This window comes from Lepidochelys kempii, chromosome 2, assembly GCF_965140265.1.
Source record: "Lepidochelys kempii isolate rLepKem1 chromosome 2, rLepKem1.hap2, whole genome shotgun sequence".
Taxonomy (NCBI): domain Eukaryota; kingdom Metazoa; phylum Chordata; order Testudines; family Cheloniidae; genus Lepidochelys; species Lepidochelys kempii.
The window spans coordinates 168,123,024-168,141,632 of record NC_133257.1 but is presented as its reverse complement, the minus strand read 5'-3'; the positions used below and the strand labels follow the sequence as shown (position 1 = coordinate 168,141,632).

The window sequence follows — 18,609 nt, the reverse complement described above, 5'->3', positions numbered from 1 at the left end:
TTTAGGGGGGAAGGCACAAACAAATGGAAACTAAAAGGAATTTAGTTTTAAAAAGCAGCCAGTGTTCAGCCACAAAGAAGTTAATCATCCTGAGTTTTTTTTAATAAAACACTTCATTTTTCTTATTAACAACCCCAGGGCTATGCTCTGACGGGCAATTTTAGCCCCAATGCACATGTTATTTTAAAATTAAATCTCAGGCAAATTAACTTCACTTCTGGAATACACTTCTCATGCGCTTGCTGCACTTAAACTCACTGACCGCTTTCCACACGAGATGGATAATTGTGTGGCTTTACCATTGAAAGTTATAGTTCATCTCCAAAAGGCAGAGAGAGAACAGAATGATGGATGTCTGGAGTAAAAAATCAATTGTGAAATATCTGATGCGCAGAATATTCTGGATATGCTTGTCTGAAGTGCGTGTAGATATCTCATATAAGAGGAGTGACTGGACTATTGAGCTAAGATGGAAACCAGTACCGTTTGAAATTAAACAAAGATGATATTTATTTACCAGGTGAAAACAAAGGGGGGATGGTGCTGGGGGGGGGGGGATGGTGGCGGTGCGCAGCCTGGGACCTCTGTTGTTCCAGGGGGTGGGGGTAGAATTGGCAGGGCTGCCAGGCTCCCTACCCAGCTCTGACCAGCATGTCCCTATAGCTCCTAGGGAACCACAGCCAATGGGAGCTGTGGGGCGGGTGTGAGCAGAGCACTGGCCTCTCTGCCTAGGAACTGCATGGACATGCCGGTGGGAGCCAGGGAGCTTCCCGCAGGTAATCACTGCCACGAACCCCAGCCCTGAGCCCCCTCCCACACACCCAAACTGCTGTTGCTGGCCTGGGGGCTGCCTGAGCCAGCACCAGGGGCTGCAGAAGTCACGGAGGTCACAGAATCTGTGACTTCTGTGACAGACACGCAGCCTTAATTGGAAGATAACACTAGGACTGTGTTTAAAAAAAAAAAGTATATTGGATCTAAAAAGAGGTTAAACGGTGGCTGATATGGGATATCATTCTTGTTTTTTTAATTGCATAATGCCTACCAAGCAATAATTATTGACTAAACCTGGATACAGCACTCTGGATGAGGGATCCCCAGTGTTTTACGTAGATAGACTGTAAAACTATTTACATTGATTTATATCTTACTCAACTACCAAGGTAGCATTATATTATACTTTGGTTTCACTTTATCTTTTTGGTTTTCACTGCTATCCCCCTCCACGCTTTCCAAGACATCATTTTGATGGTACGCAAGAGAAGTCAACCAGTCCGTGCGCATTTAGTCTCCCTCACTATTTTGATGACCACCTGGCCCGTTTCCTTTCAATGTGGCAGCTTATGATTTTGGACAAATGGGTCTTAGGCAACATTTTAACTGGCTATACAATTAAATTACTGTCTGCCCCTCTTCATGAACCCCACTCACGAGGATTCTCAGACAAGAGCTGTACTCCCTAATCTAGCTAGAGGTTATAGAGCCTGAATCCCCTCATCATAGGGAGAAGGATTTTACTCTGGAAAAAGAAAGGGGGCTGGAGACCCATCCTGGACCTCAGGCAGTTGAACGTCTTCATCTGCCACTCAAGTTAGAGGATGATTACCCTGGTGGCCATAATCCCCTCCTTGAACAAAAGCAACTGGTTTCTGGCTCTTGACTTGGACACCTATTCTCATATAGACATCCACCCAGAAGATTTCTGCATTTTACAGTGGATTTAGAGCACTTCTAATACAAAATGCACATGTTGGGCCTTCTGATGGCCCCAAAACTTTCTATAGATTTTACGGCTGTGAAAGCAGTGCACCTGCACCATCAACACAACCCTGTATTTTCATACCTATATGACAGCCTGCTCATGGGACAATCGCATCAGGAGGTGCACTTGGCCGTCACATCCTTACTTAACCTGAGTCACTCCTTGGGACTTCAGATAAATCCAAGAAAGTCCACTTTGGCTCCAATAAATTATATAGTTGTTGGTGTTAATCAATACTTAATTGCAGCCAAGGCCTACTTACTGCAGGACACATGCCTCACAATGAGAGTCCTTCAACTCAGTCCTCAGATGACAATCCGATCCTCCTAAACCATGTCACTGTATACACCCCCTTTGGCAGGCTCCATCTTTACGGTCTCCAGATTTGGCTGAGGGAGGCCTATGCTCCTAGCAGACTCCCTGGACAAAAGTCTCATTTCCTCATGGTGTCCTGACATTGTTCACCTGGGGGGTGCAGAAGGACGCTATTTGTGTAGAGGATTTCCCTTGTTCCCACACCATTCACAAATACACTTGTTACAGATGCCTCTGGGCTGGGGACTGCACCTGGATGACCACACAGCTCAATTTCCTGGACTCCATATCAACCTTCTTGAGGCTTCAGGAAGTTCACAATGTGTGGAAGAGGTTCCTGTCTTTCATCCAGTCTATTCATGTCCAGGTCAGATATTTCCATTGTTTATTATATAAACAGAGGAGCAAGGTCTGCCCTACTCTGCAGGGAATCAGACAAGCTCTGGAATAGGTCCATTCAGCATCAGATTACCCTCTCTGTAGTGAACCTACCAGGCATAACTAATTCCCTCAGCTGGCATTTTCATGAGACTCACTGGTGGGAGCTCCACTTATCAGTGGTCCAGTGGATTTTTAGTCAGTGGGGACTCCCATCATGATGCACTTTTACACCCTAGGGAAAGACAGGCCCTTTGTTGTTGGGTTGCCCGAGGGGATACCTTCATAAAGCAGTAGTCGAATCTGTTGATGTATGGCTTCCCTCCCGTGCCCCTCCTACCTTCTATCCCCTAAAAGATCAAGTTGGATACAGCAATGGTGATCCTAACAGTACCATGGTGGCCATGATCGTTCTTGTTCACCCCTGCTCTGCAGATGGCTTCTCACCTGTGCATTCACCTTCTGCTGTTTCCAGGCCTGTTGTCATGGAATGAGGCAGGTCCAACCATCCTAACCCAGCATTGCTCCATCTGATAGCCTGTTTTTTGGGATGGGCAACTGACTTAGAGAGATCTTGCTTGAGGAGGTCCAATCCATCCTCCTCAATAGCAGGATACCCTCTACTAGAAAGTATTTTGCTGCCAAATGGAAGCAGTGCTCCCTGCGGTGCTAGAAGCATCAATTGCCTCTGGAGGAGTCAGGGATGCCTCTTATCCTGGACTATCTGTCAGTTCACTTGTAGATACGTTTAGAAGTTATTGATGTCTTTCCTCCTCCTGTGAAGAAGAGCTACTTGGTTTTTACCCAACTCAAAACAGTAAACCTGCCTGGGATCTGAATCTGGCCTTCTACCTGGACAGGACAAGATCTGAGGTTATTAGTCTCTCTTGCCAAGAGGCAGTATCTTCCCAAAGACTCTCAAAATGTATTTCCCACTGCATCCTCCTTTACTATGAGCGTGTGGAAGACCCTCCTCCTCAATCTACCAGAGCTCAAGCTGCCTCAGTGGCTTCCCTGCCAGGAATCCTACTGTCAGAGATCAGTAGAGCAGCAACCTAGGCTCCATTCAAAAGGCTACCAGCCACTGTGCCCTGATTCAAGCCTCTGCTCAACAATCCTGTAAACTGGTACAAAGCAGCTCCTCATATCTGCCTGCTTGGAAGTCACCCACAGGTACCAGCACTTGAAGAAAAAAAGGAGGGTTACTTACCTTACAGTAACCAGAGTCCTTCAAGGTGTGTGGCCCTTATGGGTATTCACAATCTGCCTTCCTTTTCCTATTCTCAGCTCACCTCTAGATTTGCAGTAGAGTAGAAACTGGGCAGCCGGTCAGTCTGTGTTGCCCTTTTCCTCCTCAGCAGGGAGTATGAGGAGATGAAGGGCACAGGCACGCACCTACAGACACTGCTATTGGAGAATGTCTGGTTCCAGGAGCACATGCACACCCACAGTGAATACCCATATTGACCACACATCTCAAAGACCTCAGTTACTATAAGACAAGTCACCTTCCTTCCTTCTACTGACAATTCTCGTTAGCCTGTCTGGTGTTAATAGGGATAGAGGACTTCAGATGCAAATAAGCAGAGCCTGGCTCATGAGTGCTTTGAACCTGTGGCATCCAACATGAATTTATAGTTTATAAAAGCACCACCACTAACTCCATAAACACCAAGCTGGTGCCTGCTGAGTTCTAAAGAAACACAAGTACAAAATGTTTAAGCTGCTTGTGAGTTTCTAAGGATAACTAAAGTTTGCAGAGAAATTCACACACTTCCCAAAGGTATTCACCTCATCTCTAACTGGTACAGTTCCACAGATTCTCCAAGGGATTCACTCTTCTACGTCTTATTTTTGAAAATAATTTTAGGGTAAGTATCTCACTTTCACCGTCTTTATTACTTCTGACCAAGAAGCTTGTTTGATGTGCCTATTTTTATGACTCAAGTCTCTGTATTTAATTTGGCCCTTTGTATGCTCTGATGCTTTGTTTGGCTTATATGATATTTGATAATAGTGTTCTTTCTACTTCAGCTCAATCCATTTGTTTTCTCTGGTTTACTGGTTTTCTTTGGTTGACTAAAAAGATTTTGAAAATCCAGTCCTCTCAAATAGCACACCTTATACATTTTCATGTGTAAAGGGAAATGTTGTTACAAATACTGTGTTCCTGATTCCCTATTACCTTGCATCTTGTACAGTCATTTACACCTATGCAAAATTAATATAAAACAGAACAGTTCTGAATGGCTAGCATTTTACACTGTGTTCGCACAGGTGTAAATGCTGCCACTAGGAGCAAGGCAGTGAAAAATCAGGTTCTACACTTATGTAGAAAAGTGCAGAATACTTTTACTGAGTAAGGTGGCTTTGTTTTGTTGAATTTCTGCACTTAAGTGGACATCACACATGGGGCCAGAGCCATGAAGTATAAAATTTAAAAAAATCACCAAGGTTTGTAAGTCTCACTAACTAGCTTAAAAAGCAGCTTTAAATGGAGATTTACCCTAGTTGGTGAAAAAGTATACGCAGACCACAGCAAAAGCAAACTTGGTAGCACTTGTTACTATACGTTTTGTATAGCAATGCCACAAAGAACACTTCCAACCCTCTTCACTGCACGAATACTTAGTTCAGCTTTCTTCGGTCTGGCTACAGATGTTCTTCCACCCGTGTTCCTAAACTGTGGCGTGTTTAATTGTCTTTACTATACCCGTTTCTCTTTTCAGTTTTTTTTCAGTTTTCTGTGCATATAACAGGAAAATCAACCCTAGAAAAAGTATTCTTGGCTTTCTTCTGCAACATGTTGATTCTGTCTAGCATGAACAAAACAGTTTTATGAACAGCAGCATAGTGTGCAATCCACCTTTTTCTATAGAAGCGAGACAGAATTACAAGCAGATGGGAGCTTTTTTCTGTTCTTTGAACATACACATTCACTACCACTCTAAAAAGATGTCTTGATGATTTAGGACTTTCATACACAAAGTGAAGGCATTGATTAAACTATGTAAAGCACCCACTGGTAGGGCCTAAAGACTTCCAAATTGTTCTTAAAATTGAAATTCAACTCTTTATAACTAAAACCACTCCTTTAGTCTGGTACAGTGGTATCCAAAGATATACCTATCTATCAAGAGAGTTAGGCTAGTAAGAGGCAAAACTGGATTGACAGTAGTCAATAGTGTGGCACTGACAGCGGTGATTAATTTTTTTAGAAGAATGCAAGTCAGCCATTCTAATCTCAGACTACCTCTGCTAGTTCATCTAACTGCTTTCTCCACTTTTCAGAGAAACATTAGTGTGAAAGATATATCTGCACGCCTGATGGGGAAACAGTCAAATCACAAAGATACAGACTCTTTAGATGAGATCAGAGAGTGGAAGGGGTTGAAGCAGATAGAGATACATCTTTTGAGAAAGTAGTGATTGGATTTTGGGGGGTGAGGAATAGCCTGCAGTTTGATGTCTAGTCTGGGTCTGCGGTAAATGGGGGACTTCCTTTTTTATTTTTTCTCTCCATGCTGTTACTGTTTTAAAAAAAAATCAATACATAGAATTGTTCAGCAGGCACAGTAGGGTCTTGAGTATAATGTTCCAGTTGAAGGGAATCTTTTTAACTACAGCACTGGGAGCCAGTCTCAATAATCTGAAATTTGTGGTCTGGCCCTTAGCTTGCCTAACCCTAAGTACAACTTCTATGAAAGTTCTTTTCAACGAAGAAAGAGCCTGATGAATTTGCTTAAACAAAGTATGTGAAAGGTCAGGTGAAACTGATTGTTCTGTAACTTTGTTTTATCTATGACATATCATTGCCTTCAGGACAAATAGGTTTAAATGTATCTGTCCATTTAAATAGGTGGAGAAAAGCAAAGCTAACTGGCTTTTTAAAATATAATTGGTAAAGTGCTTGGGTACCACAGTGATGAGTGCAGTATATAGATATCTAGATAGATGTGCTGCTGTACGATGCCTGATAAGCCACATGACTATTACAGATTAGAAGGGCAATTACGAAGGAGTGTAGGACAGCTAGGACCAAAGGACAGACAAGTCTAACATCAAAGTATTATTACTGATGGTGGCCTGTATTTCGAAGGGGCTAAGTTTTGCTTTGACTTGTACCTCATGCATTGAAGAGGTTATTTGGCCTAATATATTATGGAATCATTGATTACAATGTGACTAAGTTACTGCACCTGTCTGAATAGGTGAGTGCATATGCAAAAGCAGGGTCACTCTGCAAAGGAGTTAAACACAATTAATACTGTAAAGCACAACTGTTTTTATGGAAGGGGAGGAGCAGCAGCTTGAAAGGTTCTCTTCAAAGGTTGTCAGGGTTACAAGGAATACTGCACCTGTAGGTGAATGGCTTGGACACTTTCTGTTGATAATTGGTATCAGGATGTTTTCTTCTGGGATGACCAAATTTGCATTTTAATTAAATCCTGTTGTATTTATCAACATTAGAGCATTGAACATCATAATTCACTGGAAGCTTTTCATGGTATCAATTAGAAACCTCAAAATATTGTACAAGAGATGCATTTATGCCAACAGTTGTTTTTAAAAACATATTTGAGGATATAAGAAGCCGCCTCAACCTATATAGTCCTAATTAATATCTACCTATGTGTTTACCTAATTAGACTGAAACATTTCAATGTGATCAAGAAATTTAGGATTTCTTACTTAACTGTCCAAGAACTTGGTTCTGATCTCACACTCGCTTTACACTGATGTAACTGCAGTTTTCATGGAAGTTATTTTTGATTTAGTCCACTGTTACAACAGAATCAGACCTTTAGACTTGTGAAAGAAATCTCCCTAGTCAATAGGGATCAATGCAGGATCAAGCATATACTTTTGGGAAACAAGTTGAAGAATTTCAAACTACTTCTGGGATTGGTCCTGTTGCGACTATCCTATACGAGATGAGGCTACATCATCAGCTGGTTTAAATAGGTGCAGCTCCATTGATTTCATAGGCGCTACACCAGTTTACACAACCTGGTGACCTAGATCATGGTATTTGTAAAGTAAATTCTCCTCAAACAAACGCTATTGGCTGTTGCTACATTAAATTGTACAGATGCTAAAGATGGAACGATAGTATTAAAAAGAACAAGTTTAGAAACCACAAAGCATGGCAGGTAGCATGCTTTATTGGCCAAAGAGAAGAGATTCGTTTTCCATTATGCTACTGGCAAACAGAGAGAAGCAACATTTTAGATCACCATAATATTGTAATCAGCAAGTATTTGGATAGTTTAGGTTGTAAAAGAGTTGCTGCTTTACCCTCACATAGTTCTTTTTTAATTCAAATGTTTTGAGTGATAAATCAGTAACAATTTTTAAAACCTTGGTTTGTCTTCAAGTGTCCAGCTATATACCAGGCCATCTATCTTATTAAAAAATGTATTAAAAATTCACAAACGCCAGAGTTTTGCTTAAAACCCCTTTAACTTCCCTGGAGTGAGCTACGGGAGAGAGGCTTCCTTCCCCTCCCTGGCTGCTCAGGCAGGGCATTGGGGAAAAATTTTGATGGTTAGTGAGTAAATACCAGACTGATTTACTATTAACTGTTCATTATATTTTAATCAGGAATTGCCCTCTCATCACGGGCGGGGGGGGGGGGGGGATGTAGAGACGATGATGTCCAGTTAGATGAGTGTTTCTCAAATGTGGCCACCAGGGGCTTTTCGTGCGGCCATGACAGCCTCCTGAGAAGTGATCAGGGGAAAGGGGGGGGGGGTAAAGTATCAGCCCCTCCTCTTCCCTCCTTGTTGCTCCTGGATGCGCTGCCCTGCACTGCCTCTGGAGAGAGATGGGACACAACACTGCAGGAGCAAGGTGAGTTATTGACCCACATTGTGGGGAGGAGGGGGTTTGGGCAGCAGGCTCCAGCTGCGGGACTTCAGGAACCTGGCCATGCGGCTCCAGGCTCCAACCGTGGGACAGCAGTTACTGAGCCCCCGGGCTCTGGCCATGTGGCACTGGCCTTCAGCTGTGGGGTGTCAGCCTCCAGCCCCTGGTTCCAGCTGCATGGCAGCAGGTGCTGGTTCCTGGCTCCAGTCCCAGGCTTCGGCCACAGGCACCAGCTCCCAACCTCAGCTTCATGGCAGCGAGTTCCAACTGAAGGGCTTTGGGTGCCAACCCCTGGCTCTGGCCGCTGGGGAGCAGGTGCTGCCCCCCAGCTCCAGTCGCAGAGCTTCAGTCAGCCTCTAGCTCCCAGTTCCGGCCATGAGGTGGCAGACACTGGCCCCAGGCTCCAGCCACACAGCCCTAGCCCCTGGTGCTGATCCCCTGACCCAGGCACTGACCCACAGCTCTGTTCCCGGGCTGTGGTCACGTGGTGGCAGGAGCTGGTCCTGGGTACCGACCCCTGGCCCTGGCTGTGCTGCAGTGAGTGCTGACTCCTGCTTCCAGGTCTCCAGCACCCAGCTCCGGGTTCTAGCCGTGTAGCAGCAGGCACTAGTCCTGGGCGCTGACCCACAGCTCCTGCTGTGTGGCAGCGGGCTCCGATCCCTAGCTCGAGTCACGCAGTTTCTGGCCATGGGCACTGAGCTCTGGCCCCATGGCAGCAGACACCAGACCACTCTGGCCATGCAGCTGTGGGGCTCATCACCCACTCCCATGTATCCATCCCCTGTCACTGCTGCCTCCCCCTTCCATCCCCCTATCCCGGGCTTAATGAGTCCTGGGGCTTGCTGAGAAAAGTGATATTAACAAACATGCAAGTATCACTTTTCACAGCAGACTTACTAGCTATCTGTGAAAAGTGATACTTGTATGTTTGGCAATATCACTTATCACTTTTCCTAGCCTCCCAGGTAGCTACTAAGTGTGCTATGATATTAACAAATATGAAAAATCACTTTTCACAGCAAGCCCCAGGACCCATTAAGCCCTGGGTAGCGGGGCAGAAGAGGGAGGCAGCATTATTTTTGTTGTTGAATCTGCCAAAAAACCTACAGATATACATTACAATGATTTGGATGTGAATATGTGTATATTTAATTGTTTTTCCTAAAGTTAATTAAGTATTTTAGGAAAAAAGTGTCAGTGCGGCCAGCAGGGAGAGTTGGTGGCCACATTCTGAGGCCACCAAAAATTTTGTTGCGAGAAATCATACCAACTGTTTTATATATTTCTAATAAGATTGAAAAATATCTTTACAAATATAAATATTTCCTTCCTTGTTGAGTCAGGAGTGTCTACAGTGGAGCAGTCCCTAAACATAAAATATCTTCTTGCACATCTGTCTATAGGGAGTCTCTCATCTCTGGCAGAACAAACATTAAATGTGCACCTTAATTTTCATGAAGTCTCCAGATTTATCTTTGCAAATGGCCCAGAAGACAAAAAAGAAAAAAAGTACAGCTTTCTGGGGAATATCTTACTAAATTCACAATAGTGTAGATATTAAAGAGGAGGTATAATCACACACATATTTAGCAATTCACACCTTCAAAGGGCTGTTCATATGTTGTTATACTATCAATACTCTTGTAAGGAGGTGTTATCCCCATTTTACAGGAGGAGGACATTGAGGCAAAGATCACACAGCAAGTTGATTGCACATACAGTTCACCTGACCACTCTGGCTAGCGTGTCAAACTTAAGTCAAGTTATGCTTTAGCATCAAAAGCCATAGAAGTTGAAGAAGGAGAATTGCAGAATACATGTACATGTAGCATATACTGATGTCTGTGTGCACATAAATTCCCAGTGTTTTGTTTGATGTAGCCTCTTCAGTGTAACACTTTTATATCATAACCAGACTAAGTTTCATCTATTGTTTTAGTATGGTGGTTTATGTTATGGAAAGCTCCCTGATCAAAGCTTTCTGTAACAAAGAGGGAGAATAGCTTAAGACCACCTGAAATGAACAAGGAACTTTTGGTATACCAATCTAATTAACATGAAAGATGCTCAAATGCTTCAGTGATGGAAGAAAATACAAAACCCTAAAATAGATAATTTCCCTTGTAGTTAGTGGTCATTCAGAACATTCACACGAAAATTAAGAAAACATCTTCCTTGTTAATATCTTGCTGTCTCACCATTATTTTGTGATAGGCCTACCCTTCTCAAGTAGGTGACTGACACTAGACTTACCAATATAAAACAGCCTCTCCAAACTGAAGTAGTTTAACAATTTGTGATATGGTTACTCATGTTAAATAATGCACTGATTTCAATGGCACCGCTCATAGCATAAGATACTTTTCAATGTAAGGGAATTAAAATAGCCCAATTAATTAAATTCACTAAGGGTCAAATTGTATTTCATTTCTTGTTGCTCATCACAACAAAATATAACATTTACTCTCTCAGAACAAAATTTAGTTCCAATGTCCCTCTTACACTTCTCAGTGCTTAGGTGGATTTCAAGTAGGATATAGGTCTTGTGTAGATTCCCTGTACAGCAGTGAATTTCACCCTAATAATTTAGCATTTGTTGCATATCTTTTACAGTGAAGGTCTCTATAGGATGATTCCCACGCATCTTTATATCCCAATGAAGAGAAAACTGCTGTGTTCTACCCAGAAGTGTAGGTACAATAATAATACTGTATCTGCCTAAACTTTCAGTTAATCAGAAAGTGTTAACTCTTGTATCCTGGTCACATGACAAGTGATAACAGCTATATTGGTAGGAAAAATCCACAATCTTAAAAAAAAAAAATATATAACAAAGTTGTTTTTAATCGAATCTGAAAGATAGCATACCACCCACAGGACTGTGTTTGGGGCATTAGTTCAGTAGTGACTTAGAAGGAAGAATATCACTTTCTGCAATAGCTGAAGTCTCCCATTCAAGTACTGATCTAGCCCCGTGATGTTTAGCTTGTGAAAACTGAAAGGGTCAGAGAACAAGGTGGTACCACTATAAAATTAGATGTTTTAAATGTGGTATGCTGATTTTAAGCTCTGAGTGGTGAGCGATGGCAATTCTATTATGTGCAAAACTTTGAGCAAGAATCCAAAAACAAAGCCTAATATTTTAGTTGTCTAAGTTACGGTCAGTCAAATATACAAAGAATAAAATTATGCAAGTTCAACTTCATTTAAAAAGTACACTTGAGTTTTGCAAGTTCTAGAAGGTATTTTCTACAGGGGCAACTCTTCAGTGGTCTAAGGGTCTAACGCAGTGTCCTTTGGAACTCATTGGGCACTGGCTCAGCCTATAGGTGTAATATATTTGGTACACAGATGCTGAACAAAATGATATTCTTTTACCCTAAGAGACTGTTGTTCAAATTAACATATGAATCATTCCATTTGTCCTCAACCAATAGTTGGCTTCTACTTTTTGTTTGCAAAGAAAACTCAGAAACACAGTGTTTTATAAGGGGTAGTGCACCAGCCTGAAGAGACTATTGTCAGGTAGTTCTCCTGCCTTGTAGTTGGAAACAAACATGTTTCTGTGAACTCTAAAAAAGGGTGCTTCGCTTATTGCTGGTTAATATATCAATATATACAGTGCACAGGTGGTGACACAGACTTAAATTATTATTATAACATTATACTCTGTTATAATGGAGACAGGAAATATTTTCTCAGCTAACACAAAATAAAGCTTGGATACTTTACAAGTATATTCTAAACATGTTTCCAGTGGAAGAAGCAATAAAATCTGAAGTAAAATGCTTGATAACCTGTAGTCATGCTATAGTGTTCTACTCTTTCTGGACAATATGGAGTATTTCTCACATCTGAAATCTGTATTGATCTACAGGAACAGACTCTGTCCAGATGTCTGTCATCGCTGTGTATGGTCTTACTACGAAACACTGTACAACTAGCACACATATACATATTCTGAACGGAGGGGAAATGTGCATACAAACCCCCAGACAAACACAGAACAGATGGTTCTCATTCCCTTTTCTAATTAAATATCCTGTTTTAAAAACCACAACTATATGACATTAAAAGTAACATACTTTTTGTTACTAATTTCATACTAGGTCTGCAGTATTAAGGAGCAAAAACTAAACATATTACAGCTTATATATATTAATTTTTTTTTTTTTTTTTTTAGGCCCAAACTGCTTTGCAGAAACCACTGTCATTCCAGCTGGCCGAGAGGTGAAGACTGATGAATGCACTATATGTCACTGTACTTACGAAGAAGGCACTTGGAGAATTGAACGACAAGCTATGTGCACTAGACATGAATGCAAACAAATCTAGGGAATCTACAAATCAAAGTACTATGATGTTTTTATAAAATACTTCACTGCAGTGAAAACCTAGATAAGCCTGGGAAAGATTATTCATTGTAATAAGAATATTTTTGGTGAGGAGAAAAAGATCATCATATTGGTATTTTGTTTTTCATAGTAATGCAATACTGCAAGACAAAGAAATCCATATATTTAAAGTTTGGACATAAAAAATCCTGTCTTAACGTTTTATTTTCATGGTGAGTGCACTGAGTACACTCTATCAAATATTCTATGTATTTATATAATCCCATTATAGAGGTTAAAATAAATGTTTTATATAGATACAGATTAAAATATGGTACGGTCACCTGTCCTACTGTGTACATGCACCATGCCTAAAACATTTCTGTTTTAGTTTTATTTGGACTTTATTTTTGGTGGGCAACAATAATAGACGTGTGGCCAGGAAACAGCCAGCAAATCACATATTTCAGGTACTTCAAAGTTCTACCTTTTGAAAATATACGGTATAAGCTTTAAAATAATGTGCTAAATTTATTATATGTGCAAAAGTAGACCAAATTCTCTTTTCAGTTATTCTGCGTGCATCTCCAGTGGCCCTGCACTAATATAACTGGGAGGAGAGTATGAAATTGTGACTTTGATTATAGTAATTAATTGTTTCAGAACTCTAAACATGGATCCTATAAGAATTAATTTCAGGTATTTACACATCACATCAGGATGAATTCTTTTGTGATGTAAAGCATCCCATATCTGATATAAGGGCTGTAAGTGACTAAACAATTCAGCTTGCAATGATTTTACATTTAATGGTTGTGAAAAACAAGTACAACTGACAACAGCGTATGACGGGGAGTATAACAGGAGAAGCAATTAACAGGTGTAAGATAAAATAGTGGAGATCTGCTTTATTTAAACACGCTCTTGGTTTTTCTGCTACTCTCATAAATTACACTTGGGTTGAATCACTAGTGAAGCCCAGGTTCAAGAAGGCACTTAAGTATGGACTTAACTATAGCATATGCTTTGCTGAATTATTGCAATGTTAGTAGTTAATTACATGACACCTGATGCGTAACTTACATTCTTTAGCTCTCAGACTTCTATCAGGATTTCAATGGAAGTTTTGCCATTGACTTCAAAGGGCCAAAGTTTGGATTTTGCTCATATAGCTATCAGTCGCCAGACAACTGTTTCTCAACCAGATCATGGACAAGAAAATGATGAAACTATGAAGCAGCAAAGACATAAAATGCACAGCAGGCTTAAGTAACCATAACAATTAAAAATCTGAAGAAAAATAATCCTACAACAAAATGTACTTCAAGTTCACATATAGCCTCAGTCCATCGAGGTGGACAATCGAGGAAAGTAGGTTTTGGACTGATTATGATTTTTTCAAATGTGTTCTGAACCCATCAACTATCAAAATGATTTTTCTCAAGCCTATGTACATGTATATAAAGTACATCAAAATATTATACTAAAAAGCTATCATCAATAAGCAGCAGAAAGAATGTCCAACACATGTACCCTAAATGTTTCACTCTTAGCATAAAAATATTACTCTGCTAGCGGTAGTAAATGGAAATCACTAATGGGCAGATTGTGAAGAGCTTCATCACATGTGTGCACCCAACATGTGGAGCACTCTTGCAAATCTGGACATAAAGTGCTGGATCCTGCTACCTCTACCAACAATAGTACCTCATTCCCTGAGTGGAAATCACTAGCGCAGTAAGGTCCTCCTCAGTCTGTCTAAAGGTGGCAGAATTTGGCCCTAAATCAGAGCCAAATCCTATTCACCTTACAAAAGTAGTTATGTTACTCAGCTGAATAAAGCAAACAGATTTTGGTCCCAAGTTGCTAAGGGCTAGATTCACAAAGATATTTAGGATTCCAACATTTAGGTGCCACTGCCATTCTCAAAACCACTACTCAGCTTCTGCCTAGCCCTGCAGGTGCCTAAATTTCTACCAATCAGCACATGCAAAGCCCTGATGTTGCCCCACAGCTAATGAGTGAGGCTTCTGAGCAATCCAAGCCAAAGCCCTCCTGGGATTCTCAACCCAGGTGTTTCCCACCTTCAACAGAATTGACTGAAAGACCCAACACAGAGGTTAAGGCACTCATCTGGAATGTAGGGGAGGTGGGTTCAAATCCCTGTTCCAATTCAGGGGCATAGTTAATACTGAGCATTTTCCACTTCACATTTTTAATCCTGACACCAACATAACCATTTCAGTCTTTTTCTAATTTCATCCAGAATTTCCTGTCTGATTTATGTGATTTCTTATGATCTCTCAGGTGTCTCTGGTTTACTGAAGATGTTTCTCAAATATTTTTGAGTTGCAGAGACTGCTTTTTAAAAATCATGATTGGGAGGATGGCAAGATGGCTATGGAACCTTCTACATCTAGGTCACTGAACAAAACCCAGCCCAGGTCCATAGTAACTACTGCCAGCTGAGGACTGTTCAGTGGCCTGTGTGAAATTGATGGGCAAAGGCAAATTTCTAGCGCAGATGTTAACGCTGCACAAAAAACAACCCATAATGGGCTCTGACTGGCATTCTTGTTGACAGCCTCAGTAAAGAGGCAAAGAAGTGAACAAGCAGGAGCACTGTACTCTACAAGGGTGATTCTACTATGTCAGTGAACAGGAACATTGGCAATGTAATGTGTGCGAGCATGTCAGTATGTGGCTCTGATACCTGTGCATGTGAACTTCAGGCTCCAGCGCTGTGGATTTGGCACCTTGTAGATGCACTAATTTTTATTTAGAGTTTATCTTAATTCTTCCCATCATCACCTTTTAGACTAGTGCTGATTTAGCCACTTTGACAGAACAATATCCTCTCCCCTTCAAAAAGAAAAAGAAAAGGAATGTACAACCTGCAGTGGGATGTTGTCCCCCCCAGATGCTGAGGACTAAAAAGAAAAAAGGTACATCTTACGGAGTCTTTCAAATAGCAGTGGAAAAGAACAATAAAACCTTGCCAAACATGGAATACAGGAAACAGCCTGTCCAGCTGTAGACTTTTTCCTAAAACTTTTTAAGCAGAACAGAATGTTCCTCGTGTCCATATTAGATACCGATGTTGAAATCTATATTGATCTAGCTCTCACCACATAACTGAAGTAATATTCCTGTTTGAATGTAGGAGCACATGCGGTTTAATTTCTTCATGCAAAAGTACAAATAAGATCCAACTACATAGTTCCTAATGAGCAAACCCACACAGTGTATTGAGTTGCATTGACTATCATACTGAGAAGTGTTCAGCTGAGGTTTTAACAAAAATGAAGAGACATTAAAACAATGAAAACAAGCTCTGTTTTGCTAACAGACAATTTACTGGAAGTTAAATATAACTCTTTCCAATTTATAATTTTAATCAAGTTTAAAACATATGTTACTGAAGTGAAGAAATGTCAGTTTGCCATAAAATGATAGTTTTAGAATCTGTGGTAAGAATATGTAATACTGCAAATAATATTGGGTTATCACTTAATGTATATTGTCAAAAACGGGAAAATACCTCAAGCCAGTTAAAATGGTCAAAGACACCTGCCGTTGTTCAAGCAGTGTTACTTATTTCAGCTGGTTGGCAATTCTCTATCTTGCAGTTTTTCATCCATAAGAACTAGGACCCTACCAAATTCAGCATCCATTTTGGTCAATTTCATGCTCATGGGATTTTAAAAATAGTCAATTTCTCTGAAATTTCACACGTGAACATCTGAAACAGAGTGTTGTAACCATGGGCGTCCCTACCCAAAAAGGAATCATGGGGGGGGGGGGTGTTGCAGGATTCCCACCCTTACTTCTGTGCTGTCTTCAGAGCTGGGCGGCCAGAGGGCTTTTGAAGCCAGTGCTACCGCCAGCATAGAAGTGAGGGTTGCAGGGTAGGGGGGGTGGGGGCACATTATTGGTTGGTGACTGCTAAGGGCTGTAGGGGGCTGGAGTTGGGGAGGTGCAGGGCTGGGGCTGCCCCAGCTGGGGACTCGTACCATGTGCTGGGCTCCAGCTGCTTGTCCCAGCCAGGCAGGGTAGGGATGGGACTTCCTCATGTCCTGCAGGGGCCACTTTAGGGGCCAGGTGAGACCTACCCCCGGGAATCTCCCATGGCTGCCTGCAGCTGCTGGTTGGGAGCCCAGCTCTGAAGGCAGTGCAGCTGTGGAGCTTCCTGCAGCCAGGGGAGATTCCGAGAGGTGGGTCTGATCTGGCCCAGGAATGGCCCCTGCAGAGGAAGAGCAAGTTCCGTCCCTCCCCAGTCCAGCTGGGACTAGCAGCTGGAGCCCAGCACTTGGTAAGAGCCCTCCTCCCCTACAGTAGCCAGATTTCACAGCTCATGGCACATTTTTCATGAATTTGGTAGGGCCTTAACTAAATTTCAAAACCTGCTAACGGGTCACGAATAAGTCTGTATTTCATGGTGAATGGATGTTTTTGTGGGGGAGGTGTGAAGATGAGTGGGCATTCGTCTTTCCCGAGTTGTTTTTAGTGATACTTCCATGAACACAGGGTCTCTGCTTTTAATTCTCCTGCTTATTCCCTATCTGAAATCAGAGCCAACTTAACAGTACAACTCTGACTTCTGTGGCTTTACAACATTTCTGTGGCCTCAAATACGCATAAGTAGGTTCTGCAGAGATCTTGCCACATATGGTTTCTGATAGAGGAATAGGCAGAGAATATTTAAAAAAAAAAAGTCTTTCATATAAAATGTTCCTATTACTAAGAATGGGGGGAAAAATAGAAAATGTGAGATCAAAACTATTTATAAATATAACTTCTTTTCCAGCTTTCTCCATGAAGCATTCAGTTGTTCTTTATTTGTTCTTTTCTGTTAGATTCAAAGTGATGGTCAGAAGGGATGAAAACATAGTAGATGGAAAGGTTAAAAGCTAAACAAAAATAAAAAAGCAGCATTCAGAAGTTTGCTCCCATGTTATACTGTAGTGCAACTGCCTGGTACATTATGAGAGCCTTTAAACTGCACAAGTTGAAGCATTGGTATGTTCCTGTCTAACTATTCTTATTGGGATTTGGGGGCAAGGGGACAGGAAAGACAGAAAAAGACACCAAATAGAGAAGATAATATTGTAAAGGCAAATATAGCCATTCTTAAAGGTTTTTATTATGGGAAAAAAGGTGAGAGCAGAAGAACATCAGAAAGAGGAACAGCCATAATGGTATGAGTGTGACAATGGAAGAAATATATCAAGCCAAACAATAAGGAGAAAACTACAGAATTTGAGTATAGGAAGGTAATGGAACAGAAAGACTATGAGTGTGAGGGAAATTAACAAAGTAAGAAGAGGTTCAAGGGGTGGGGGAACAAAATGGGTGTGAAAAGACAAGGAGGTTGCAATAACATATCGTAGGACAAAAGAAATGAGGAGTACAATAACAAAGCAGTAAAGAAGTTGACACAACACAGAAAAACAGAAGACTGAGGCCCTGATTAGGAAAATGCTTATGTAGCTGTCCAGAATAGAGATGGATCCTTAAACTGGGGCCTATACCACCAAAAAAGAGAGGAAAACAATCATAATTAAGAGATTCCTCACTCTTTGGAAAAAATATCTCATCTCTATATTCTCACACTATGTTTACATTACACTGCAGGACTATTAATTACTTTTAGTGTCAAAAGTCTATCTTTTGAAGGCAATTATATTAAATGGATCATGAGTTATTTCCACATTAGATACAGGGGATGTTGAAAAGGAATTCATTTAAAAGTCAGGCTGACATAACCCATTTCCCTTAACAGCCAACATGTTCCCTTTACATACTGTATTTATATGGCTTCATGGAAAGTACACTCTGCCCAGTACATTGCTGAAAAACCCCAAGGAAAGAAAAGACAAGACCATGGTAGGGAAAAAGAATATTACTTTCCACTTTGCTATCCATACATCCAAATCATTCATCAATTCTAGG

At 41.2% G+C, this 18,609-nt stretch overlaps 1 protein-coding gene across 2 annotated transcripts in view; it reads left to right on the top strand.

Annotated features, from left to right (window-relative positions):
- Positions 1-16,444, top strand: part of VWC2 (von Willebrand factor C domain containing 2) — a 117,259-nt gene extending 100,815 nt beyond the window's left edge. Inside the window, exon 4 of one of the 2 annotated variants that reach the window (XM_073332728.1) lies at positions 12,507-16,444. In XM_073332728.1, the coding sequence (XP_073188829.1) occupies positions 12,507-12,658 (152 nt within the window). In that variant the 3' untranslated portion in view covers positions 12,659-16,444. Of the gene's footprint in view, positions 1-10,936; positions 10,999-12,506 lie in introns of those variants that run through there. The other variant, XM_073332729.1, reaches the window with a different exon arrangement.
- The last annotated feature ends 2,165 nt before the right edge of the window (positions 16,445-18,609 follow it).